The sequence below is a fragment of the Podarcis erhardii genome, assembly GCF_964252035.2.
Source record: "Podarcis erhardii genome assembly, chromosome: 7".
NCBI lineage: Eukaryota > Metazoa > Chordata > Lepidosauria > Squamata > Lacertidae > Podarcis > Podarcis erhardii.
The window spans coordinates 54,413,275-54,439,385 of NC_138511.1; the positions used below are offsets into that span (position 1 = coordinate 54,413,275).

Genomic DNA, 26,111 nt, shown 5'->3' on the forward strand with positions numbered 1-26,111 from the left:
CCAGTGTCACTGACTAGTCAAAATGAAATTGCAGGTAATGCCTCTTTCCCTTGAGGCATTCTCTCTCAAAGAGAATGGTATAGCAGAGAGGTCACCGGCCCTGCTCCACTAGTACCATCTGGGACTTCTGCTTCTTCTTGGTGTGACTGCTGAACAGGTGGTAGGGATGTCCTGACCCCCTGCAGGTGGAATGGTAAGGCAGGTGAAGGTGCCCATTTGCACCCCCATTTTGCTCCCCACTCCATCAAGTTGCAGCATTCATAGGAATCACTGCTTGCTCGCAAAGGGATGTGGGAGGTACAGGCAGGCAAGCAAGTGCAGAGACAGACAGGCAGTGGTGAAGGCAGCTGCCTCGGGTGGGGATTGAGGGCAGGGTCTTAGCAGGTCCAGGGGGCTGGTTAGGAGGACGAGCACCTTGCTCCTAGCATCTTGCTTTCCAAGTCACTCTTACTCCACTCAAAGCACAGGGGTCTCACCCTGGAGTCTGCAAAGGAGCAAGAGTAGATTTTACTACAGCAGTGGCAGCCTGCGAAGGTGGAGATGAGCAGGAGGCAGAACGGAAGCTCCACTTCCTCTATGAATGAAGACAAAACCTCCAACACTTCCTGCCTTGACAGCCTGCTGCACAAGGGTCTGGCAAGGGAGCACATCTGCATGCCGATGACAGTGCCACTGCTGGGAATGGGCACGTGAGCCAAAGAGCATGTGCACACAGAGGAAAAGAGCCAGACATGGATCAGACAGACAGGAAGGAAAGAGGGGGGACAGCTCAGAAGGTGCAGGAGAGGAAGAGCCACTTGTGCAGCAGTCCCAATTGTCTTCTTGGGAATGCTGTTGCTCAAGAGGTCAGAGAGTCCCATTTCAGCAAAATGACAGCAGCTAAGTTAATGGACTTGGCCACTGCCTCTGGTAGGCTATGAGTCTGTGGCAAAGATATTACACCTCCACCTAACAGCTGCATATTGCAGGTGGAAGGAAGCTTGCAAATGCACCAGGAGATCCCCTCTTATACAACCAACCATGAGCCTACCCACAAGTAAGCATGGTTACGGTTACGGTGAAAGACTCACCCAACAGGCTAGCAGTGAAGAGTATCTTCCCAAACACTAGCTGCATTCAATCTAGCATTATTCTCACATGCCTTTATACATCATGCCTTCCCCCTTCAAATGGAAGCATGTGGGGCCTGTCAAATTACCAACCCTTGCAAAACTTTCTCATCTTCAAGAACCACAGGTTAAAAAGTTGTATGTAGGTTTCTCTTTCATTTTAAAATGATCTTATTGTGTGCTTTCTATAAGCTGCCTAAGGAACCACCACGTTCCCATGGGCTGTTCACTTCCCCTGCCACAACAATGGAAGCAGGAGTTCTCGAAGGAGCATTTTGGCTGCCTGGCTCTGAAGCAGGACGGATTCTTCACAAGTTCCCAGCTCCTGCATTTCAAGGCACACGCTGTGTGACAACCTCCGGTGGAATAGCACTGCCCTTCCCGCACATCTCCAAAATTAAAAGTTTACCCAACTTGAACTGAATGAGGTTATGGCACTCTGGAGCTGTTGTGGCTTAAAATGAGACGGAAGACAGCCAACTGGGCAACAGGCCTAAATGCAGCAGTGGGAGCCTCCCTGGAATTCCTTGCAAACTTCACTCTGCAGGAGGGCACAATTGTTTCCACAGGAGGAATCATCAGCTGAATGGGGAGGTGGGGGAGCAGGGCAGGCATCTAGGAGAGGGCCAGCCCTACACAAAGAGCCCACAGACCTGGTGCCAGAGGGAGGAGAGGTGTCCCTTCTATTGCCTGGCACCAAGGACAACAGAGGGATGCAACTGGATATAACCAAAAAGGTTTCATCACGTGTTAAAAATTTGAACAAGTTTTTAAGACCTAAAAGGTGCTTGTTAATAATTGAAGGCAGAAAACCCAGGAGATGTTGCCAGGCTGCCCAGAGTGCTTCTTCCAACTCCTGAAAATGAAGGGCCAAACATTCACATGAACAGACATAGCAGCAGAGAGCCACGTTCGTCACCAGATGGCACCTGCTTAGTCCTCTTTCCCCATCACTTTCTGGGCAAGGAGGAGCACCAGGCTATGTTCAGGATCCAGCAACCAGGAAACTAGCCCAGTGCATTGAAGGGGAATTCAGCAGGCCTGTGCAGAGCTTGTCTGAGGCTTGGGGGCAGGAGTCCTAGTGGAATAAAGTTATAACCTCAAACCAAAAAGCAGCCAGTCACTGGCACGGCCCCATGGCCAACTTAGCCCTCCAAGGCCCAGGGCAAGTGTAACTGGCAGCCCCATCCCCAAGCAAGGACCTGGGATTTAGACTTGCTTTTCTCCCCAGACTGTCAGCTGCTTTGGAAACTGAAAGAAGCTTCAAAAGCAACTGGTGATATGTAGGGGAGGTAGTCAGCTTTGTGATGGCAACTCAAACACCCCACATAGATGAGATCAGGTTGCTGAATCAGACCAGCGACCCAACATCCTGTTCTCAAAGAAGAGGCCCACTAGAAGCCTATGGGATGTACATAAGCACAACATGCATGCAGCAAACTTCTCCCCTGTGGAAATCCCCAGAAACTGGTATTAAGAAGTATCCTTTCTCCAACAGTGGAGGTAGAACACAGCCATTGTGGCTAGTGGACGTGAAATTGTCTATTTCATAGGCATGAAATTGTCTATTTCTCTTTTAACATCATCCAAGTTAGTGACCATCATTATCTCTTGTGGAAGTTAATTCCATCATTTAATCACACACCATGTGAAGAAATACTTAATTATGTCTGTCCTGAATCTTCCAACATTCAGCAAGTCAAGTTTGAGAGCTAGCATGGTACATAGTGATAATGGTGACGTACCGTATCAGAACATGTTATTTGACCAGTGCGATAAAGCACACAGATTTTAATTAAAAGCCGGGAATCACTTCTTTTCTCACCAATGGAAAACATTTGTCTAGCTGGCTGTGGAGTCCCCCTCCCTGTAGGTTTCAAGAAAATGTGGGGCAGAAAATATTGTACTAGAGACAATCTTCCTGGGCAGAGTTATGTGAGACTGATTGGATTCTTTCTGCCTAAGTAAAAATACCATCAGGGGTATCAATCAGCACCTACAGTCCTACTGCAGAAGAACGCAACCACGCAAACAGAACCCACTCCCCCCAGGGAAAAGGCCTGGCACTGGACACTTCTCTGCAGCTTTCTGACCCTATGTAGAGAGACCCTCTAACAGAGAAAGAAAGCAAGGGTTGGATAACAAAGAGGCAAGTGACCCCACAGAAACAGTACATAGAAATATCTGTGGAGGAGCATTCAGATAATGGAGTGCATTGGTCCACCACAACAGCAAGCACATTCCCCCCTCGGACACTAGCCTGCCAGGAACAACAAGGTCAAAGAGCAGCCTGTGAACTTTGGCTCCACTTCAGGATTGCGTCTGCCAAACCTTTCCCAGAATGTTTCATGAGTGAAGCAAGAACCCAAGTAGGGTTGTGACTGTATAACTTTAATTTGCAAAACTATGGCAGGAAAAGCAACAGAAGCCATGTGTTTTTTTATGATTCCTGCCGGGCCAAGGACTTTTCTCTTTTCTCACACTCCATTATTTGCCTGACTTCCAAGCTACATTCCATGGTTGTGGCCCCTTCAAATGACGCTCTTTAAGGGTACATATTTCCCAAGCAGGCAGCAACAGAGCCCTGGGAACGCAAAGAGCAGGGCTGTTTACTAAGCCGAACCCTTGTTGCCTTCATGGTCTCTTCAGTGTAGATTCAGCATCTTCTGCTAACTCCTTAAAACCACCATTATCATCCGTGTGTTGGGACTGCAACCATCCTAGTCAGAAAATACTAACTAGCTACTGCTCTAACAATTGCCAGGTTCCTAGAATCCCTTGCTATATGAAAGATTAAGCAGGAAGGAACCCTCTCCACTGACTTAGTTAAGCATCACCACTCAAGCCCTTTCCTCCTCTTCTGATGCTTGACTTCTTCTGGCCACACTGGGATAATGAGAAAAGCCACAGGGAAGAAGCCGGTGCTTCAGCACTTCCTCCCTCGCTGTGGCCACCCAACTGCACCTCCCAGATAAACCTCTGGCTCTCCAGGGCTCTGCTCCCACATGCCCTTGGGGCAGTCCTGCTGTCCAGTACATGGAGTCTATTTTGAGTGCAGAGGGAGAGGCCCAGCAGCCGCCCACACAGGCTCCGGAAATACTTGCAACATTTATCAGCTCTGACAAGACTGGATGCAAACCAAGGGAAGCCCAGGAGTGCATGTGCTGAATCATAAGGAAACAGCAGCCAGGACTGAAGCAACAGCAGAGTAGCATGCAGAACAATTGCAGGCAGGAGGCAGAGGGAAGAGGCAGCCGTCTGCTGGCTCAGCTGAGAAGCAAAGCTTCCCTCCCCCTCCGTATGAGTTGTGAACAGTTGATTCCTTCAGTTGGACAAAGGTACCTTAAGGCTGCTAAGTAGGAATGGGGAATCTTTGGCCCTCTGGACAATGTTGAACAACAACTGCCATCACCCTGACCCATAGGAAAGGCCACAGGCTCTAACTGTGCTGCAAAGTAAGGTGTCCCAAGAGCCCTATTTCAGGCTTGCAAACTGGCACTGGTAATCTGGGTAAAACCTCAGTTTGGAAGAGTTTCTTGGTTGTTACACACTCAAATTAAAATAGGAAGAGATAATAAGCTTGACTTGTCAATCTTTTGTACCCTAGAGGGAGTAGAAATAATTGGGCAAACTTGGCTGTTCCAGCACTTTTAGCTTTGCTTACTAAGTAAAAATAAAAGTAAACCTACTGGATTGGATCACTCTTGAGGGCAGCAGAAAGTTTTCCAGGGCAAGTTACCCTAATTTGCACAGGAAAAAATTCCAGATAACCCACATCAAGGTATTTTCTCCCCCGCATAGCACTAGAAGAAGCCAAGTTTAGAGTTAGGCGGCGGCAGCAGCAGCAGCAGCAGCTGACCTTGTGTTAGCCCTCCCGTGGTCATGCCTTGGAAGGCCAATCCCAACAAGTGCTTTCAGAATCCGTGGCCAGCAAGAGCTAAAGAGTTCCAAGCAATAACAGAGTTGAGACTCACCCAGGATGGCCTGGACTCGGACAGAGAGCTGTGTGCGGAGAAGCAGGATGGGCCGTCTCCCTTTGCTGCAATGACAGGAAAGGAAACAGGACCTAGATCAGCACAGGCTCCCTGAGCCCCAGCCTGCTTCCCAAGAACACTTGCCAGCCAGCCACTGGGAACCTCCTCCCCCTCCTCTTCAACACATTTGCTCACCAAACAGCTAAAGAGAGAAGATGCCACTGGCTCAGTAGGGAGCCAAGAGGAACTTGGGGCACTGACCACCTAACCATGCCAACTTCACAAGTGTGGACATCTACTAACAACCATATTTCGGGATCTGCTTGACAAGATTGCATCAGGTGTTATGGTTAAATGGCAATCTGTGAAGCCAGAAACCTTTGGAAAGTGTTGGGAAAGAGTAAATATACCCTGCAGCAGAGAGATATTTTCACCTGATTTCTTCATAGAACCCTTCCAGCTCATCTTTCTGCTCCAGCAGGGAAAGCTCCAGGTCCAGGTAGTGCCCAGAAGGCAAGACTTGCAAGGTGCAGTCCTCCAGCTGCAAAACACAAGCACATCCAATATTAGAGAGAGAGTCTGCCTGCCTTCTCACTTAGGGAATCTACAGGGCTCCAAAGAATGCAAACCAAAAGTGAGGAAACAGTCCTGAGTAGCCAAAGCCAGGTGAGCAGTGGGCAGGTGAGCCAAGCAGGCTGGCTAGCACAGGGAACAGGCCATCCTGACAGGAACCCTGTGCTCCTTCCCCAAGCCTTTTAAGTTTAACAGAAGGACTAATTCAGACTCTCCCCTGGCAACTCAAAAGACACAAGGAAGTGATAGCCAACTTCCCATGATTTGGGGGTGGTTAGCGCAGAACCCTCCCTGGCTCCAGACATACCCTCAAGTACGAATACTTGCTACCAGAAAAGGTGGCATGCAAGGTTAAGCTGATTAGAAACCCACCCGCAGCTTCCTCTTCCACCCTTGTGCTACCCGTCCCTCTGCTCTGAAGGTGGGTGAATCACCACAGGTACAGCTACGGTGGTGGGCTGGATGCCGACCATGGGCCACTCCTGTTCTAAAGCATGCAGAACCAAAGCCATTATGAAATAAAGCCCTAGGCTCTACGTCAGTGGTGTAGGCCCCAGGAAGGAGGACCCCAAAGTAGATAGAAGCTCTGCCCTCCGGCTCAGTGCTACAGCCTCCAGCAGCTTGCTTTCCTCCGTGGACGAGCAACAGAAGCCTTGGGATGAGCAAAGAACTCAGGAAGGGTGAGCTGCAACTCAGAATTCTTGAAATGCGAAGACCACTCAGTGGATAAAAACCCCAGCAGAAGATGGAGGCAATGTCTGAAAATGACCAGCAAAAGAGGGAACTGCCCAAAGAGTGACTGCAGAAAGGAGTTGGGTGTCTCTATTCCACTTTCTGTTTACTGGTTTTACTGCTTAAGTGGATTTTAATTGTGTTGTAAGTCACACGGAGAATCCTCTGGCTTGAGGAACTGAGTAGCATATGTTGAAACTGCATAAAAGATTCCATTTCCAGTGGTAGCTTTGTGTCAATCTACAGGCAGCATGCCTGTACACTACTAGGATCTCTCATTTCCAGAAACTCTTTGCGGTCAATGTGATGAGGTTAGAGGAGATGCCAAGGTGGTTTGGCCCCCTGCCTGCACCAACTGAATGGACAGCTCAGGTGTTCAGAAAGAGGGACAGGAAAGAAAAGTGACATGGTAGGGGCTATTTCTGCTTTAGAAGTAGCAGAGGAAAGACACAGAGATCAGCCTGAAGAGCAGAGCAAAGCAAGATTGTGAGGATGGTTCTTGGGAGAAATAGCTTCCCCAGGTGACCCAAGTATGCCAGATATGCTGAAAAACGGGAAGTGAGGTGTAAGGTTTGGGAAGGGGAAAATGTTGCTACCCCAGTACTGCAGAGACAGGCAGGCTGCACCAAAGCCAAGGGCTGTGGGGTTTCTCCCCTCCTCCCAACAGTTTGACTTCACTCCCAAAGGCAGACTCCTCCACTGTCTCCAGAGACAAGACTGATGCTAACAAGAAAGCCCAGAGAGATGCAACCAACTTCATCTCAGAGACAGGGAAGATTGAGATCTGCCGCCACACCCCTCCCTCCCTTTGCAAGACTTGCAGCTGACTCACCCCATGCTGAGTCAGACCTCATCACCACAACGGGAAGCTCCCAGCTATTCCCAAAAGCCATCACAAGGGAAATGCCTGATCTGAGGGGAATATTGCCTTTAGGCAAAAACAAAAATAAGCTAGAGATACAGCTCTGTTTCCAAATAGTAGGCTTTGGATTGATCAGAACTGGGGTAGGAAGCCCCACATCCAGCACTCTGAAGGAAGGGCTGGCAAACTAGCCAAACTTGGATTGACACATTCATGCAAGGAGAGCTGTGCAATCCAGAGCGGGATTAGGCTGCCCCTCTCACCTGCTGCTCAGCCAGGACAGGCAGGGAGATGCTCCTCTCCCAGGGGAAGGCACAGCAGGTACTGATGCAGGAAACAGCTCCTCTTGGGAAAAGGGCTGTGATGCAAATCCCCTCCTCACCATCAACTCTTTGGTTGCTCTCCAAGGGCAGGCAATGTAGAGTTAACAAGCCTTGTGAAGAAGAAAGGCTGGCCAAGTCCCAGGCCTTTAAGGTCTCAGCTGCTGCTGCTGCTGCTGCCCCTCCCTCCTATGATGAGCTTTGGCAGGAATCCTGCTCAACCTCAAAGAGGGCACAGTATTCTCAGTTCCAAGACTGATTCAGGCCATTCCAGTCCTGCCTGTCCACGTTCTGGACAGCTTCAGTGAAGGACAATGGGCCTGGGAAGGCAGAAAGGCATGTTGCAGGGCTATTCAAAAAGGCAGCGGGCTGGCCTGTATCCAAACATGACCCCTTCACTCAAGGATCAGTGCCACAAGTGTCTCTATGCAACATCTACATGAACCTGCTGCGGGAGGGGGGGGAGTGACCCAGAGGCTTGGACTGAAGTGGCATCAATACGCGGATGACCACCCATACCTGCACATACCTGGCTGCACTTGGGGGTCAGCAACAGAGGCCCTTCTTTGCCCACCCCAAGGAAAGGTGGAATTGGCAGGGATGCGGCAGTGGTCGCTCTCCAATGAGATTCATGGCCAACTGGGCTCCATCAAACAGCGGCACTACGGGCTTTCTAATGAGATCTTAAAACTTCATTATTCTTGCAGGATCTTTCTTGAAGGAAGGCTAAGTGGAGAAGACTTTTCAACTGTTGAGCTTGGCTGTGTTTTAGTGGACATGGGATAGCGGCTTGTTTTATTAATGGTTGTCTCCACGAGCTTTACCTATGACTATATTGTACTGATTTTCTGCCTTTTGCTGGAACGTTCTATATGTTGTTATATGTTTAACTTGTATCTCATGATCAATTTTCTCAAAGACAGGATATAAATCTATTCTTAACATGAGCACATGGCGTGTGCTGCCAGCCTCCCCTAAAGCAGAAGGACCACCTCTTTTGCCCAGGAAGTTGCCAAAGCTTTCATCTTTAGGCTCAGTGGTAGGGCATCTGCTTTGCATACAAAAGATCCTGAGTTGCATCTCCAAGGAGAGTAGGAAAGATTCCCTGCCTGAATGCATAAGAACTGCTGACAGTTAGTGTAGAGTCCACTGTTAGAGACTCAGATATATAATCTAAGTGCCAAGCAGCACCTGAAACCTAGGTTGCAGTCACCACAATGGAATGACTAGGGGCTTTTTTGCAGTGAGGTATTATTATTATTAATTTCATTTCTATACTGCTTTATACTTTAAAGAAAAAGATCTCAGAGTGGTTTACATCACATTAAAACATCAAATAAAACCAATTCAAGCTTCAAGGAAAATATTTCAGTTCCTCCTCCTCTGGCATTTTTGCATTCCTCAGTCGCCAACCTGGCATCTAGAGATCTCCATGTGGTTGCAATTGGAGCCATGCCAGTTGCAAAATGTGGCTGGCTAATTTCTAACACTGGGTAGACCAGTGGTTCCCAATTGGTGGTCTTTGGACTTCAGGGGGTCCATTCGCATAACAAAAACTTCTATACAGATATCAACATTTTCAAAAGTAGGGGATTCATAGCTTGGCTTCTGAAAAAGAGAGGGTCTGCAGTACTTAACTGGAACCACTGGTGTGTACAATACTGAGACAGATAGACCCCCAATGGTCTGCTTCTGGATCAGACAGCTTCTTGCAGTCACCATTTAAAAACTGCTGTAAGATCCATTCCTCCATAGGCTATAAGGAGGCAAGAGAGAAATTAATCCCTGATGGGGATCCTGGCTACTGAGAACTTCCCACTTTGGAATTAGAAGATGTCTAGTGGAGAATTTGGGATTCTACTCATCTCAGGAGGAGGAGACCAGAAGTAAAAAGTTCCTAGCTCTCGTATTTGTCCAGCAACGTAGCCATCATCTGAGAAAGGATCACAAGCTGGACCTGTCTAGGCTGTCAGAGCTTCCAGAACTCATAACATCTCTTCTCATGGCTACTGTCCCCCAAAACCGAGCCTCACATCAGAGAAGTCAGTCTAGATGCCCACCTTTCTTATCCCATTCCTTCCCCCTGCACCTTCCACTCTGCACCATGTGACCAGATTGTTTAGGCTCAAATTCTGCAGAAACGAAGGAGACAAATGTACCAGGACCACACTATTTACTTTGCACTTGTGCCCGAAAGAGAACAGCCCCTGATGATTAATGAGGGGTGTCACAAGCAGAGCCAACCTTTCATGCCAACAGTGCTCAGAAAACAAGGAACATAATGACGAACAGGCACCCACGACTGCTCTGGCAGGCAAGCTGATCAACTCTCCTTTTGGCCTGGAAACTGAGGCTAAGCCCTGCTTCTCATCAAAACACAGGACTCTGTCACCGTGTGCTGAAGCTTGCTCTCTCTGTTTTCCGAAAGGGCCAGCCCGCACTTCTTTTTGAAGTGTGGCAGCTGTGGGCCTCACCCAAGTCTTGAAAGTCAGAGGCTGTGGTTAGGAAGGGATGCTCAGCAACAAGCACTAGTCACAGAGCCTAGTCATAGAATCATAAGTTGGAAGGGACCCTAAGGGTCATCTAGTCCAACCTAGGAATCTCAACTAAAGCATCAATGACAGATGGGCATCCAACCTCTGCTTTAAAAACTTCTGTGAAGGAGAGTCTAGTGTAGTACTGCTCAGAAGTGCCACTTGCTCAGCTCTAGAACTCCTCCAGTTTTTCTGCTCCTGCAAGACATATGGATTTCTCCCTTGGCTGCTCTGCTTTCCAGCCCCTCAGAGTTCTGAGCCTCACCTGGGATATGCAAGTCAGGCATGAGATCAAGGCTATTGTCAACATGGCAACTTTCAGAATCTTCCAAAATAGAGTTCCTGGGGGTGGGGTGAATTTATCTGCTCAAGTTTGCTGACGTAGCACAAATCTTATAGCAGCCTCCCACAAGCTGGCACCCACCTATAACTCTCATCAGCCCCAAACATCTGGAGAGCAAGAGGTTGGGGAAGGTTGGCTCATCATTACCTGTGGCAGGCAATGGTAGTGGGGGACAACTGAAAACAAGATGGCCAAGAAATTAGCCCTCTTGTCAAAAGCAGTACACAAAGTTGGGAGTCAGGAATAGCCCTCCCAAGACAGAGGACAAGAAGTTCTTGATGGCCCTGAGTATATTTGGGAGAACGTTTATTTTTAATATTCCCAGATGAAATAGCTGAAACAAACTCCAAAGGAAAATCTGACTGTCACTGGACTAATTTTGGACACAGAAGCTGGTCTTTGCTGTGCATGATTATCCCGTCTGCTCAGCATACAGGAGAGAAGTTTCCAGCAACACCATTGCTTCTCTGCTACTAAAACCAGCACTCAGTCCACCCTCAAGGGGCAGCACCTTTGCTGCTTCATCAGGAATGCCCTCAAAATGAGGCCCCTTTACATCAGCCCAACATCTCCAATAAGGCTACGCCCCTACTAGGGCACACGTGACAGGCTCTGCAAATGCTTTTAGGATTAAATGCGGACAGACAAGACTCATTCCAGGAGTCAGAGTGTGGGTCATCTTCAGAAAGCATGTTTTGTACTCCAAAGGTCAGTCTGGAACAAGAATTTCAGGAACTGATTTCCCTTGTAAGAACTAAACAAAAAAGTGAATTATGTGAGGATATGACTAACGCTACTCACTAGTTAAAGTGATTTTCACACTCTAAAAGTAGGTGGGGGGTGGAGAGCAACCGCTTAGCCTGAGGCTGGTACCTTTAATTCAGGCATGTTCCACCAGGTCTTTCAATGAGCTCTTGCACTTCCCACTACTCACCCATCTACCATGTAGCAAACTTATCTTTAGAGACATACCCAGCATCCTTTTCAGTCTCTCAGCTCACACCTCTCATGTCTACCCAACACTCTGCAGCCCACACCAATCACCTTTGTCACTACCTTTCTCAAGGAAACAGAGGGAGGATTTCTGTAAAGTTGGAAATAAGAAAACAAGATGGCTCAGCTACAGAGTGAATACAGGGAACATAGAGGGCATTCAAACCAAGGCCTGCAAGCCTGTTCAACAGTGTACATGGGGGGGGGGGAATTAACCAAGCTTTCCAGGCCCCCATTCGCAAACCACGGACTCTGCCATTGGCACCAAGCACACACTGCCCGCCTGTTCCATTGCCTACAATAGGAAGCTTCCTTCCAAGCCCAATTTCAGCAGGGAGAGCACCAGAGACTCTGCAGGCACATGTATTTCCTGATACATGGTAACATCGTCAACAAATACAGTAAGAAAAGGAGAGCTAAAGAGGAAATATGAAAAGTTCAGTCTGGGAGGCAGTGGCGCTTGAGACAACGAAGGATCTGAACAGAAATATCAGCTGGGTGATGCAGAAATGGGAGTGAAGGGGAGAGAGAAAGCTAAGCTTCAGCCTCTGTGTACAGGTGGCCCTGAAAGCTATGGGAAAGTGGTCATTTAGCGTGTGGAGAAAAGAGCAGAAAACAACAAGAGATCCCCAGGCAGGCCCCTCAACAAAGAGAAAGAAAACAAAGGAAGATACTCCACCTAGGTAAATACTGAAAGAACACTTAGACAGGCAAAAAACCAGATGAAATCAGAATCATAGACTGGCTGACGGGCATAAAGTAGGGTGTGTTTGTGACCTGTGGCCCTCCAGATGCTGCTGTTGTACTTCAACTCCCAGCAGCCAATGATCAGGGATGATGGGAGCTGTGACACTCCATTCGCATAAAGGGAATCAAGCAGGAGAGAGTGACCCCCCTGTAGCAAAGGCACCAAACAAGGACCAAATAGTGACTTTTGTAGTGAGAGATCAACAGATTTTTGCAAGAGCACTTCCAGGTTTAGAAGCCAGAGGAAGAAGGCAAGAGCTGAATTGGAAGATGGATAGCAGGAGTAAGGAGAACACTTCATAAGTTTGTAGGTGAAGAGTGGAGGGAGAAATAAGGCACTCCTGAGAAAACCTCTTCTGAAGCAAGTATTTTGCATTGGGAGGAAATCCTCTATTTGCATCAACATCATCTTCACAGTAGGTATTTCCCCCAAAACTATAGCAGGAGAGAAAGGGGTTACATTCCTCCATCAAGACCGTAGCAGCAATCCCAATTGATGAATCCCCAGTTGATGCTCTTTGCCTTCTTTAGGGCGGTGGCAGCGGCAGAGGGGTGGGGGGTGGGGAGTCTGTGTTAAATGCAAAGATGCATTGAGGGTTAAGTCTCACTTAGCCCTCAATTCCTGCAATATCTGCAATAACTAGACTATAATAAGAGCTGTTGTTTGTGCACACAGCCTGGCTCTAGAGCACATGTTTAAAACCCAAGCACACTTAGTTGGAACGGCTTTGCATGTTTGTTCCCAACCCCCTTTAGTCGCCAACAAAAAAATACCCCATGACTATTGACATGAGATATTCAGCTGCTTCATGCCAAAAATAAAGCAGCAAATGAAACAACAAATCAAGACCAACATCTAATTGCAGGGAGTTCAGCTTATTTAGAGGCCAGAAGATGAAACGCAACCCAAACACACATCCTCCACCTCTGCTGGCCCAGGCTACAAGACACAACACAGGGACTATACCACTGAGGCAGCCAATAGCTGTTCCTAGGATACCTCTGCAAGGCTGACCAAACAGCATGACTGAACACCAATCTATGGTGATCAAAATATCTGCTCTGGCCTAAATATATGGTTTGAGTCATACTGGCACAGCAAACGCTACAGGTCCATCAATATCTTGTCAGTGCATACATTCTCAGCTATGATGTCAAGATATAAACTGGACAATATTCATTTATTGCATGTGTTTTGAGTGCTTATCTATTTCATGCCTGTGGCTGCCAAAAATTTATATATCATTTTAACTCTGTCACTGCTTTTTGTCTCTTGTTATCTCTGAACTGCAGAAAAATGTCATGTTAGACTGAAAATTGCGCAATGCAGGTAAAACGTACCTGGACTGCATTCTAATACACCACAAGACCAGCTCAAGTTAGGCAAGCGGACCTTCTATAGCCATAATTTTGCACACAAAAATTCTAAGCTGGGAACCACCCAACTTTTTAGAAGAAATTTATCCATGTTGTATTGCCAGGCAAAGCAGATGGGGACTCTGTCCAGAAATGCATCATCACTGATTTGTATGCTGCCTTCTTATAGTAAGACCACGTGCAAGGCTGGCGGTTTTAAAAGGAATAAGAAATTTACAGAGCAGAAACCAAAAACCTAAAGGCAAGAGAGGAAGGCAGAAGAAGGCAAACCCACCCCCCATAAGTGAATGATGAGCTTTGGGCACCCTAACCTTACTGTGGGAAGCTGTGCCAGCCCCAATCCCCCTTGAGCATGGCAAGAGTGCAAAAAGGGAGAAAAAGCCAGGCCTCCCTTGGTGGCTCTTCTCTCCTCCAGGGAGACCTTCAGATGCTGCTTCCCAGAGGCTGGATCACCCCTCTCTCCTACCCCCACCCCAGCATCCTGCCCTGATAGGAACCAAGCACATGACCATCGTGGGGCTCCAGGAAGCGGCAACCTCCCCAGCTGCGGACAGCGCTGTCCTCCCCCCGCACCAAGAGCCGCCGGGACTAGTAGCCACGGGCGGCGGCGCCAGCCAGCCCCATCCAGGGAGCAGCTGGCCCCGTGAACTTCTGAGGGGAGCACAGCCAGAGGCTTCTACCGTCTCCTGCCCCGTTGCATCTTACAAAGGCGACGACTGCGGTTTCGCCTTCCAGCGCTCTGCACGCGCTCAGAGGCCGCGCACATCTCTCTCTCTCTCACCGGGAGCGGGGCGTCGAGAAGGCGGTGGAAGGCGGGCAGCTGGGCGGCGAGCGGCAGCGCCTCGGCGACGGGCTGGGCGGGCGGGCGGCGCGGCTCCGGGAAGGCGGCGCACGAGAAGGGGTCCCCGTCCTCCAGGTACTGCAGCCGGCACAGCACCGAGCCCGGAGGCGGCGAGGCGGAAGGAGCGGGAGGCTCGCCCATGGCCGCGGCACCCAGGCTCGCCTCGCCTCAGTCCCGGCAAGAGAGTCTGAGGCGAATTGCGGGAGGGGCGAGGGGCGGAGTCGGGACACAGCAGAGGGAGGAGCTACTAGCCCCGCCCACCAGCCGCTGCCGGCCTCTACTGGCCACACACAATACACCAACACACACCGGGAGAGGCCTCTGCGGGCCACTCCTGCTGACCACTGAGAGCCGGAAGTCTATCTGCGCCCACAGAGCCCCGAGCTCTTTGGGCCTAGGGAGGGGGGCGTGCCGAAGCCTGATTGGTCGCCGTTGGCGTGGTGGGCGGAGCCATTCGCTGCCTGCTCCACGTGCGCGCGCTCCAGCCAGAAGGGGCAACCCCGGCGACGCCGGCAGCGAAGTTTCCGTAGCGGAAGGGAACGAACGACGGACCGACCTCCGATCGGTCCCTCGGTCCGCGTGGGCTGGGGCTTTTTGGTGAGGCACCCTTTCGATTTGCCTCTGCCTCGCAGGGGTAGCTTCCTCGCACCGGACGCCCTTTCAACCCAGCCTGGTTTTGCATGCCCGGGGCAGAACGGTTTTTGACCCTCACTCCCGCCGTGGCCATCTCCTCCCCTCCTTCCTTGGGGAGGGTGGGTGTCTCGCCCCCCGACCGCCTTCTCCGCACCCCCGGGCTCAGGCGCTGCCACCAGGAGGCAGAGCGCCCTTAGCTAAGACAGGCCAGCATTCATTTTAGGCAGATTTTATAGGAATGAAGAGGAACTTTTCTTTCAGAATAGATTTTTTTAGCTCAGAACTTTACATTTTTACTTTCAGCATGCTTTCCATCTGCTTTAAGACCCAAGAGTAATTTCCTTTTTCAGTTTGTAAGTGAAGATAAGAGCTGGCCTGCAGATCTTTTGGGTTGGCCGCCTGCTTGCTTTTTATTGAAATATGATTAAACGGGTATATATTTATATTGTGTAAGTGCAGTTGAATTCAGTACGGTTTTTTTCTGAATAGACATGATTAGGCTTGTATTGTCAGACATCGTGTTTCTCAAGTCGCCCTGTTTCCCCTGAGGTACACCATGACCCCCTTTCCCAGCAGCAGTGCACACACACCTAGCTCAGGGGCTTACAAACCTCTCAGTCAACTCACAAAGGAGGTAAAATTTGAAGAGAAATGGCAACAACTCTCATTTTTGCACAGGATATATCCTCTTTGGTAACACTGGCAGAAACAATTGGGTTATTTCTTTTCAGCAGATTGATGCTTACGGGCAATAATTGCTAGGGTTGTGTTTTTCTGCAGCAACTCTTCTTTCCAGAGATGGAACAAAATCCGTCAGATACCGCAAGTAGGCTGATGAGCAGCCTCCTTTGCCATAGCCAGAAACTGCTTTTGGTTTCTGTGAATCATTCCTGGAGTTGTCAGAGTTGAGTAAGCAGTCCATGGCAGCAGCATCCCAGAGGGATCAAATCACTAGCCTAGATTTGGGTTTATGTGACAAGGAATTTCCATGGTCTCTGGGGGAGCCATAATGAACCACAATTATCCTGCCTCTTACCATGATTTCCAGTCTGTTGTGGAGATCTCTAGAATCCTTTCTGAAAGTAGGGAAGGGGGAGGTGTAGAAGAAAATAGTGGTTGCTGTGGCCAGAGGCTCTTGCCAGATGCCAACAAGCCCTTGCAGTGATTCTCTACCATTTTGAGGAACTTTTTGCTCCCAATCCTTAGGCTCCCAGAGATGGTACATCTTTTCCTAGCTGGGGCTGTACATTTACTTGGATTAAGGACAACTCTCATCCCCGAAACAGCAAGAGTCCACACACTCATTTAGGGAGGGGAGTCATTTTGAATATTGCGTTGAGACTGATGCCTGTTACACTTCCAGTTGTATGCAGCAGCATAACCCCTCTTCTACATGATTTGAGCTTGCCTGCAATCCTGAGAAAGGTGCCCTCTTGAAGCTTCTGCAACACCCCCCCCCCTTACAGAGGCACAGAGAATTAACAGCAGGGAAAGATCCCTTTGTTTTTGTTTTTTTTAAAAAAATAATATTTATCACTTTTCCAACAATTTAAACACTACAAAAAAGAAGAACAATACAATACAAGGGAAAGATCCCTTTGAATAGTCGAGAACAGCCTTCCCCAACCTGATGTTTTGGAATACATTACTGCATTGGCTGGAGCTGGTGGGAGTTGTAAAAACATCCGGAGGGCACCAGTTTGATGAAGGCTGGAGTCATGCCAAAACACAACTTTATTATTAGCACTTTAGGAAAAGGAACACAGGGAATGGGCTTATGCTGAGTTCATTGGTTCATACTCTCTACTACACTGACTGGGAATAAAGGCTCTCCAGGGTTCCAGGGAAGTCCGACTCCAGCCCTAACTGGAGAGATTATTGGGGACCAAACCTGGGTTTGATTCAACTACTGATTCAGTTTTGCAGATTGGCCTGCATTGATTCTAGTTGGTTTGTCTGTGTGAAAGACCAGCTCCTACTCCCACAAAGCCACAAATGATTTATGCTGGTTGTCTATATGTGCTTTGGACCTAGCACAGAGCTGCATAGTCTGTAAGACTGAAAGAAATGGCCTATTTTTCAGAGCTATTTTTCAACAATATACTTCCATTGAAAGTGGAGGACTCCCCCCCCCCCCAATTTTCAGAAGCACCTTGATCTAAAGAACAGTGACTTACTGCCTAGAAGGGGACCTCTCTGCTTGGTTGGGAGGGAGGGAGGGGAGTTATGAGGTCCATATGCCAGCTTTCTCAGACCTCCAAGAGGCTTGGCGCACATGACAACTGTCCCTTTTGCCCTGAGGTAGAGCCAGCTCTGAGTGTGGTTGATGGATTGCATTGCAGGATATGTGTGTGTTACGACAATAGGGGTAATGAGGGAGTTGCAAGGTCCAAACTGGAGGAGGACTGTCTTGGGCTGTGAGCCTCAACCTTCTCCCACCTCACCCCACTCACTCTTATTCATGGCAGAGGGTGACATGAATTCTTATTTTCCACCCATCTGGTAGGGGGAGATCTTGGTTTCTCTGGACAGTGGCTACACAATCCTAACTTAGAGGTTTTAGAAACTGGTCCCCTTTTTGGTGGTGGGGTGCATGCACTTAGAAGCCCGCTTGGTTTTGGCAGCGCCTGCCCTCAGCTCCATGCCAGACCTCTGATGGCCTTCCGCAGCCCATCGCCTCAGCAAGCTGTCTCTGAGGCAGGAGCTGGAGCTGTTGGGTCTGACCACAAGTGGGGGAAAATCTTCCTCAGCACTCAGAGGGCTAGTCAGCTGCTGGCGGCAGCCCTGCAGCCAGTCCAGACTTTTTGGGGACATCAAATTGCATCACTATTTTATTCTGTTTTTCTCCAGTTTGGGTATGTTTTATGTTTCCCAGTGGGGGCCAGGAGACTAGCAGGGTCTCTCTTTTGCAAGACATCAAGTGAGGAGCAGAGAGCTGTGGAGAGACAGACAAGGGTGACCAGCAGGAGTGACAGCCGTGCCTTCCCGGGCATGCAGCCCCACCAACTGGCAGCCTGGCATCCCTCTCCCTGGACTTTCTGCACTTAAGAAGGCAGCAACCTCCCTTTGGAGCCTTTCAGGGAGGAAGAACAACAGAACATCACCTGGCCAATGAGTTTGAGAAGCTGCCCTGATTTCTGGACCCTGACCTTGCCATGTTGGTGATTGCAGCCATAGGAGGAAAACCAAACCTGTTTCTTGCCACATGCTGCACTTGAAGAACCAGAGAGGCAGAGGGGAACTCCTGGGTTCCATGATGGGATCACTCATCACAGCTGCTAGATCACTTTGACAGGTGAGGAGAGTCCACTGTAAAAGGGATGGATTGAAACGCATCAATTCATTTTCATAGCTTTATTGAATCATAGAATCATAGAGTTGGAAGGGACCACGAGGGTCATCTCGTCCAAACCTCTGCAATGCAAGAATCTTTTTGCCCAATGTGAGCTTGAACCCATAGCCCTGAGATTAAGTATCTCATGTTGTTACCGACTGAGCGGTATGTGGGGCTACCTTTGAAGTTGGGCAAGAGGCTTCAGCTGGTGCAGAACTTAGTGGCCAAGTTGCTTGTGGGGGGAAACTACTGCCTTGCTTGCAGGATTTGCAGTGGCTGCCAAGCTGCTACGCAAGTTCAAGGTGTTGGTACTAACATAAAAGGCTCAGGGCGAGGTTACCTGAGAGATTTTCTTATCTTGTACATGTCCTTTATGCCCTGTGTTCTGCAGGAGCATCTCTCCTCAAAGTGCCAGAAATACCAGAAACCTCCTCCACAGTCCCTGCTTTGTGGAACAGCATCCCTGTTGAGATAAGACAGGCATCCACTCTCTGGACTTTCAGGAAACAGATTTTGCCAGGCAACACTTCTTTCCCTCAGGGTGGCCACCTTGGGAGGGTCTCTGCAGAAGTGCAATGGGGTTAGAGAGGCAGGTGCTGTTGTCTTGGTCCTAACAACCCCTCAGTCCCAAATCCATCAGTGCTCACCATTTCTCTCAACAAGTCCCACGCTTGTCTACTCTTCCCAAATCCAGCCTCTTGTGTTTGCTTAATGTGTAGACATCACCTTGTTTTCAGGTGGCTTTTATTACTATTATTATTACATAAAGTATTCATATCCAGCCTCTCTCTCTCATGTTGGGTTCCAAGGTGGATTACTGTACTGTGTTTCAAAACATTACTAAATACAAAGGAATAAAGACAAACTAGTTAAGAACTGTAATTACATTAGAACCAGCATTTAAACTACACTTTGCCCTGTATTTTACAGCTGCCTTTGCTGTTATTCCACCACTTTGACTTTGAATAGCTCCCTTCTTAAGGCCCTTCTTGCTGGAGGTGCACTGGAAGGCTCTGCTGATGAGTTATGGGCTCTGCTCTGCCCTGCCCTTCTCCTCTGCATGCCTCTTTAGAAAGCTGAGCTTCTTCCTTACAGAGCAGTCTAAATCCAGCCAGATAGGGGCACAGTCACTATCCACCATCTCCACAGTAGCCCTGTTTTTCAAGCTAGCTTCGGCAGAAGGTGGCGGTGGGTAGGTAAAATCCTGCTTTGATTTATTTACTGATTATTTCTCTATGCCACTTTTTCATTCAAACAAATCCTCAAGAGATTTACAAACAATAATAACATGATAGAGCATACTAGAACATCAACATATACAGCTTAAATCACATAGAATAATTAACAAACCATCAACAAAACAATTGGTAAAACACTGTGAACAAAGCAGCAAATAAAAAAAAAGCTAAATATCCACACTTAAAGCAAAAGTCATCTTATATGATTGACAAATCAATACAGCATTTATAATCATAAAATAATATTAACGGCATTAACAAAATTGCAACCAAAAAATAAAGTAAGCACTGTTAAGTTCATATGCACATCTCGACACCCCCATGACTCATAATCTTACACTCTCTTGTTCTTATTTAAATACACATACACATAATGCTGGTGGCAGCAACTCCCTTCTGGAGCTGGTGTAGCCACTGAGATGTTTTAGGCTGCCACCAGCAGGAGCATAGCTGTCAACTTACAGATTTGAAAATAAGGGACCAGCAGCCTCGAAAATAAGGGATCAGCAGCCAAAATAAGGGATTTTCCAGGCACAGGTATGTTCAACTTCTCAGCCCTTCTGAGCTAAAGGCAGAAAGCCCAGCCAGCAGCCAAACGAAGCCTCATCAATAAGGAACAGCAGCGGGACATGGCGCTGGGATAAGGGACTGTCCCGCCAAATAAGGGACACTTGACAGCTATGAGCAGGAGGCCCACCAGTGGCTCTCCTGCACTTTCAATGCTGCATCCACCACCATCCCTAGCATGGTGGATTGTGGGTTTATATTGTGCCCTTAACCTTTCTGATGGACTAAGTTTTAACTTCATTGTTCTTTCATGAAAAAATAAATAGACCAGCAGTTCAGATAAACTTTACAAGAACTGCATTTAATCAAAGGACTTTGCCAAGCAGCTCTTTGGCCAGCTAACTAACAAGAACAATGCAAAACCTAAGCTGCTGGATCAAAATAAAGCTTCTGGCAGGCTCAGTTTCTCTGAACATGAAAATAAGCTTTGGGAAACATGAGGTGCTAGACTGGAGTCAATCAATAATTTTTTATTGCATATAGCCAAAGGCCTTTCAATGTACAGCAGAGGGCAAAAGCACCTCGTCTGGAGTCAGTAAGGTTAACAATATGATTGACAGTACAGTATTGTAGTCTACTATATTGTGCAGCGGAGACTTTTGAATAATGTAACAACAAATATATTTCAAGGAGGTATCTAATGTTCAAATTTTAAGATAGCTGGCTTTTGGGGACATTGCCCCCCTACCCTGTCTTAGAAGAGACATCCCTGTGGCTTCTCATGCCACACAAACCCTTCCACAAGTCCTGTTTTAAAATCCGTAACTATAACACAATAACAGTGATGGAGAATCCAAACCTTTGTGCCAGATGGATGCCTTCACAGGTCTTCCTTCCCCTCCCTCTGTTAACAGAGGGCTCCATGGCCTCTGGACCAGATGGTACCAGGTCACTTCATGTCAAGGAATATGTCCAACCTCCTGAGGTGTAGAGGTGGCTTTTCTTCCCTCTGTCCCTTTTTCTGATGTGGAGTCTGTCCAGCTGGGATTTCACATTGCCTTGTGCTGTTAACCCCCGCTCTCAATGCCATTGAGAGGAATTTCCGCTGTGTTTCTTCCCTCTGCTCTTCAACTTCTTGTATTAAAGTCATCTGAAAGGCTTCGCTGTTGCCTTCTAGCACCTGATGAAGGGCAGGTGAGCTCTTGCCCAACAGTGCAAGATTGCAGAGCGAGTCCAAATCCAGGCAACAGCGGAGCCAGCCCCATACCCACAACCCTTCTTAAAGTTTATACCAGTTGCTTGCAGCAGTATAGAGGCCTCATTCCTGCTGCTGGTGCTCTAATGTGATGAACAAGGGGAAAGCACAGCAGTGAAAATGAAAGTGTGTGTGTGTGAATGAGCTTCCAAAGGTTAGCCACACTGTGTGCTGGCAAAAGAATGTAGTCCTGTTCCCTTGTGTTCAAACTGCCTCCTCCCCCACCTCAATTTTCTAAAAGTGTAGCTTTAATTACACATTTCCTGCTTGCAGGTTCATCCCATTCTCTGCTTCCTGAGAGGCAAGGGTGAGGGTCTGGTAACTGATAGCCTATTAACTGCCCCTGATATAACCTCTTTTCACTGTTCCAATGTCAAGTTTCTGTTCTTGCAGGGGGAAAGGCTTTATTTTCATTCTTTAACAGAACAAAATTGCTTTGCTATAAGAAGGAAGGGTTGCCATCCCACCTCACAAGGTTGCTGTGATGAGAAAAAGAGAGTAGCTTGGAAGAAGTGCAGAATAAAGATTTGATAGGCATCAAGGCACAATAAATGAGGTAGTATTACCACTAACTGTTCAGCTGCCTTGATCAGGAAGCGATAACACAATTTGAATCTACTCGGAGGAAGCAGTTAATTAACTGTTGGAATCCTTTGCTGAATAGAGCTTACTTGTGAGTAAATGCTATAGAATCTTGGCCATCGGGAAGAGCATCGCAGGATAATGAGCACTATGTCAAGCACTTGTGTAGAGCCACCATTAACTGGGAAAGCAGGGCCTCAGGAACACCAAGGAGGTTCCCCCAGAAGCAACAGGCATGAAAGCCAAGAGGCTGCCTGAAGGACAAACCTGTGGGGAGGGGGAAGGCGGGGGGGGGGGCAACTTGCCCTAATTCTGGAGCAGTTAATGCATTGGCTGGTTCAGCAGCAGACAGCATCTGGCTGCTGTAGACAGGCTGCCCTTCTGTCCCTTGGAGAGCCCACAGCATTAATCCAGACCCCTGTAGGCCCGCAAAGCTGCTCAGCATGGAATGAAGGTGATTAAGAGTCAGCAAGATAAACATTTTTCATTGCCAAGATAATCCAATGGCTTTTTGATCTGGCTTGGCAGAGGATAGGGAGGGAAGAGGGAAGCCTTTCTGATCTGAATGAGCAGCTTCTGCTGGGATGAGCAGGAGGTCAGCAGTGGGCTTGTTTATGGTTCCCACAGATGGGAGGAGACCAGAGAGTTCCCAGAGCTTTTCTTTCAAATCCTCTCCTGCTTCTGATCTCGCCAATGTAGCCTGGAACTTAACTTTCCTCTTGGCCAAGGTAGTGCAGGCTTCTGCATTGATTTATTTCATTCCATTCCATTTCTATCCCACCTTTTCATCCAAGTAATTTAAGGTGGTGTACGTGGTTCTCCCTCACCTCATTTAATTCTCACAACAACCCTGTGAGGTAGGTTAGGCTGAGAGGCAGAAACTGGCCCAAAGTCACCTAGGCAGCTTCATAGCCGAGTGCAAATATGAACCCCAATCTCCTAGTCCAACGCTCACCACTACACCATGTTGACTCTCAGTATGCTGGGTGCACCTTGTGGGCGCATGGATAGCAGAGGTCTCCCTGTATGCTCAGAGTGGGGGTCCCATACAGACTTCCACCTCTCCTGTGTCCAAAAGGTGGCCAGTTCAAGTCAGCCACACCCCACCAAAATGCCTAGGGAGGGGGGTTTCATTTATTTGGCCACCAGTGTGTTCTAGTAGTGAGTTGCCAGAAATCTTAGCCTTTGTGCTGCGGCTGAATCATTTCCTAGCTATAGATTTCACCTATTGAGAGCTTTTTGCACATGGGCATTTCTGCCAACTTTACTTTCAGCCATGTTGGAAGGGGTGCATTTATTCCCACAAACTAAGGGATCAGAGTGAACTGAGGGTCTGATGCATTCCCACTCCATGTTTCTCTTCACAGTAGATGTTAAACTACCCCAGGTGGCTACACAGAGCAGGGTTTATTTAAACTATTTTTACCCCACACTTTAGCTGAAAGTGCTCCCAGAGCAGCTAACAAAAATCAGTACAGTGGTACTTTGGGTTAAGTACTTAATTCGTTCCGGAGGTCCGTTCTTAACCTGAAACTGTTCTTAACCTGAAGCACCACTTTAGCTAATGGGGCCTCCTGCTGCCACTGCGCCGCCGCTGCACGATTTTTGTTCTTATCCTGAAGCAAAGTTCTTAACCCGAGGTACTATTTCTGGGTTAGCAGAGTCTGTAACCTGAAGCGTATGTAACCTGAAGCGTATGTAACCCGAGGTACCACTGTACAGTCGAACCTCCATTTTACATAACCCAACTTCGGGATGCACGCGTGGCAAACCCGGAAGTATTTTACTGGGTTTCGCCCCCGCGCATGTGCAGAAGCGGACCTCGGGATCCGACCAGACCTCCGGAACGGATCCAATCTGCAACCGGAGGTACCACTGTAGTAAGAAACTCAGACTTACTATCTCAAAATATGTTGCACGTGAGGGAAATTAATATATAAATAAAAACAAACATTCCCTTTTCCCAGGCCTTTGCTAATTACCATATTTTTTGCTCTATAAGACTCACTTTTTCCCTCCTAAAAAGTAATGGAAAATTTGTGTGCGTCTTATGGAGCGAATGCAGGCTGCACAGCTATCCCAGAAGCCAGAACAGCAAGAGGTATTGCTGCTTTCACTGTGCAGCGATCCCTCTTGCTGTTCTGGCTTCTGAGATTCAGAATATTTTTTTTCTTGTTTTCCTCCTCCCAAAACTAGGTGCGTCTTGTGGTCTGGTGCGTCTTATAGAGCAAAAAATACGGTAAATAATCTATGGCCTTTTAAACAATGTGAGGTATTTTTATTTTGTTCGTTTCTTACAATGTTATGCATTTTTGTGTTTTTACATTGTAAACGGCCCTGTTACTCTCAAATGCAGGGCAATATAGAAATATAATAATGATAATCAGTAAATAATAATAAGAGATCGGGGGGAGAGAGAGAAAGCAAGTGCTTAAAAGTTGCAGTTCTACAAATGTTGGTGTGAGGGGGCTGTCCAAAACTTGGAGATACTAACGAAAAGGGGTGCCAACCCCATGAAGGATGTTACCATTGCTTAGTTCTTTTCTAGTTTTGTTTTTTCTCCCTCTGGACTGCTCAGGCCATGGATAAATGGTGGGATCCCACCCAACCTTCAGGATACAGCTTCTGATATGCGGGGGGGGGGGGGGGCAGGACCAGCTGCCTTATGACTCCCCCCCCCCTTGCAACTGAGCATTCTCTGTTATTTGCTCCATCTTGGCCTGGATGGGCCTGGGACCTGCTTCTTCTTCCTGCCTGTTTTATCGAACTGGAAGCCCTGAGAGACCTTACCTGAACAGCCACCCACTCCTTGCATTGCTCTCCTTGTTCCAGTTTAACAGACCATTTCCTGGCTGTTACTGTGACCCCTCCCTCCCGCCTTTGGCCCCTGGCCATTGGAAACAATTGACTGTGACCGGTGGAGGAATTTGCCACACAAAATGACTTCCTCTCGAAGAGGAAAAAGCTTTCAGCCTCCCTTGATAGGATTGTGATTATGGTTCCATGACTTGCAATCGGCATTTCCGTAATGTTTTATTCCCAACATTTATTAAGCTGAAATTTCTGTGTGTGTATAAGGGAGTGGGGGATTTTTGGAAGTTCCACCCTTGTTTCCTACCGTGGAACCAGATGCTGGCGATTTGTTAGGAGTGTTTGGTGGTCGGCCACAGGGCAGGGCTGGGAACTAGCTGGGTGCTGGGAAAATCAGGAGGCTTGTGTTAGCTACAGCCCCCTACTAAGACACACACCAGCTCCCCTGCAAGGGACAGGAGATGCTCAAAAACCCTGTCCATCCCAGTGGAGCTTCCAGGAGAAAAAGTCCCACGTCTTACACAGCCTTTCTTATTCCCACACTGGATGGAGCTGTTCGGATTCACAGTCTGAGACATCTGAAGGGCACCAAGTTGGGGAAAGCTGCCTCATATGCTGGGCTGGTGGTGGTGCTGCTTTTAGCAGGTGCTCCAGGGAAGTTATTGACCCACATGGGGCCAAAATAAAAGACTGGGAGATAAGAATATATCAATGAGAGTCTGAAGCCAAGGATTAGCAGAAAGAAGCCAAGGAAGTGTGGGGGAAATGAGAATACCTGCCTGGCAGGATTTAACCATTTCTATGACGTAGTCTGCAAACTCACCACTTGGGGGCAGTAAGCCCGGTGAAGTAGTAGTAGTAGCAGCAGCAGCAGCAGTAGCAGTACAGTAATTTATTATTTAAACCCTGCCCATCTGGCTGGGTTTCCCCTGCCACTCTGGGCAGCTCCCAATAGAAGATTAAAAACACAATAAAACATCAAACATTAAAAACTTCCCTAAACAGGGCTGCCTTCAGATGTTTTCTAAAAGTCAGGTAGTTGTTTATTTCCTTGATATCTGATGGGAGGGCATTCCACAGGGCGGGCGCCACTACCGAGAAGGCCCTCTGCCTGCTTCCTGGTAACCTCACTTCTTGCAGTGAGGGAGCCGCCAGAAGACTCTTGGAGCTGGACCTCAGTGTCTGGGCTGAACGATGGGGGTGGAAGCGTTCCTTCAGGTATACTGGGCACCTGGACATTGTATCTGGGCATTCTCTGGTGCATGGTTGGTGGGGACTGTTCTGACACTCACAAGTGGAACCTCTGCAACTAGGAGGCTGGGGCAGGTGGCTCAACCCTTCCTGCT

General features: G+C 48.1%; 1 protein-coding gene across 2 annotated transcripts in view; it reads right to left on the bottom strand.

Moving 5' to 3' along the window:
• FHOD1 (formin homology 2 domain containing 1) overlaps positions 1-14,608 on the bottom strand; it is a 32,986-nt gene extending 18,378 nt beyond the window's left edge. The window contains exons 1-3 of one of the 2 annotated variants that reach the window (XM_081872362.1): positions 14,346-14,608; positions 5,518-5,624; positions 5,084-5,148 (exon numbers count right to left, since the gene is read on the bottom strand). In XM_081872362.1, coding sequence (XP_081728488.1) covers positions 5,084-5,148; positions 5,518-5,624; positions 14,346-14,546 — 373 coding nt within the window. In that variant the 5' untranslated portion in view covers positions 14,547-14,608. The remainder of the gene's footprint in view (positions 1-5,083; positions 5,149-5,517; positions 5,625-14,345) is intronic. The other variant, XM_081872363.1, reaches the window with a different exon arrangement.
• Positions 14,609-26,111: the final 11,503 nt, after the last annotated feature.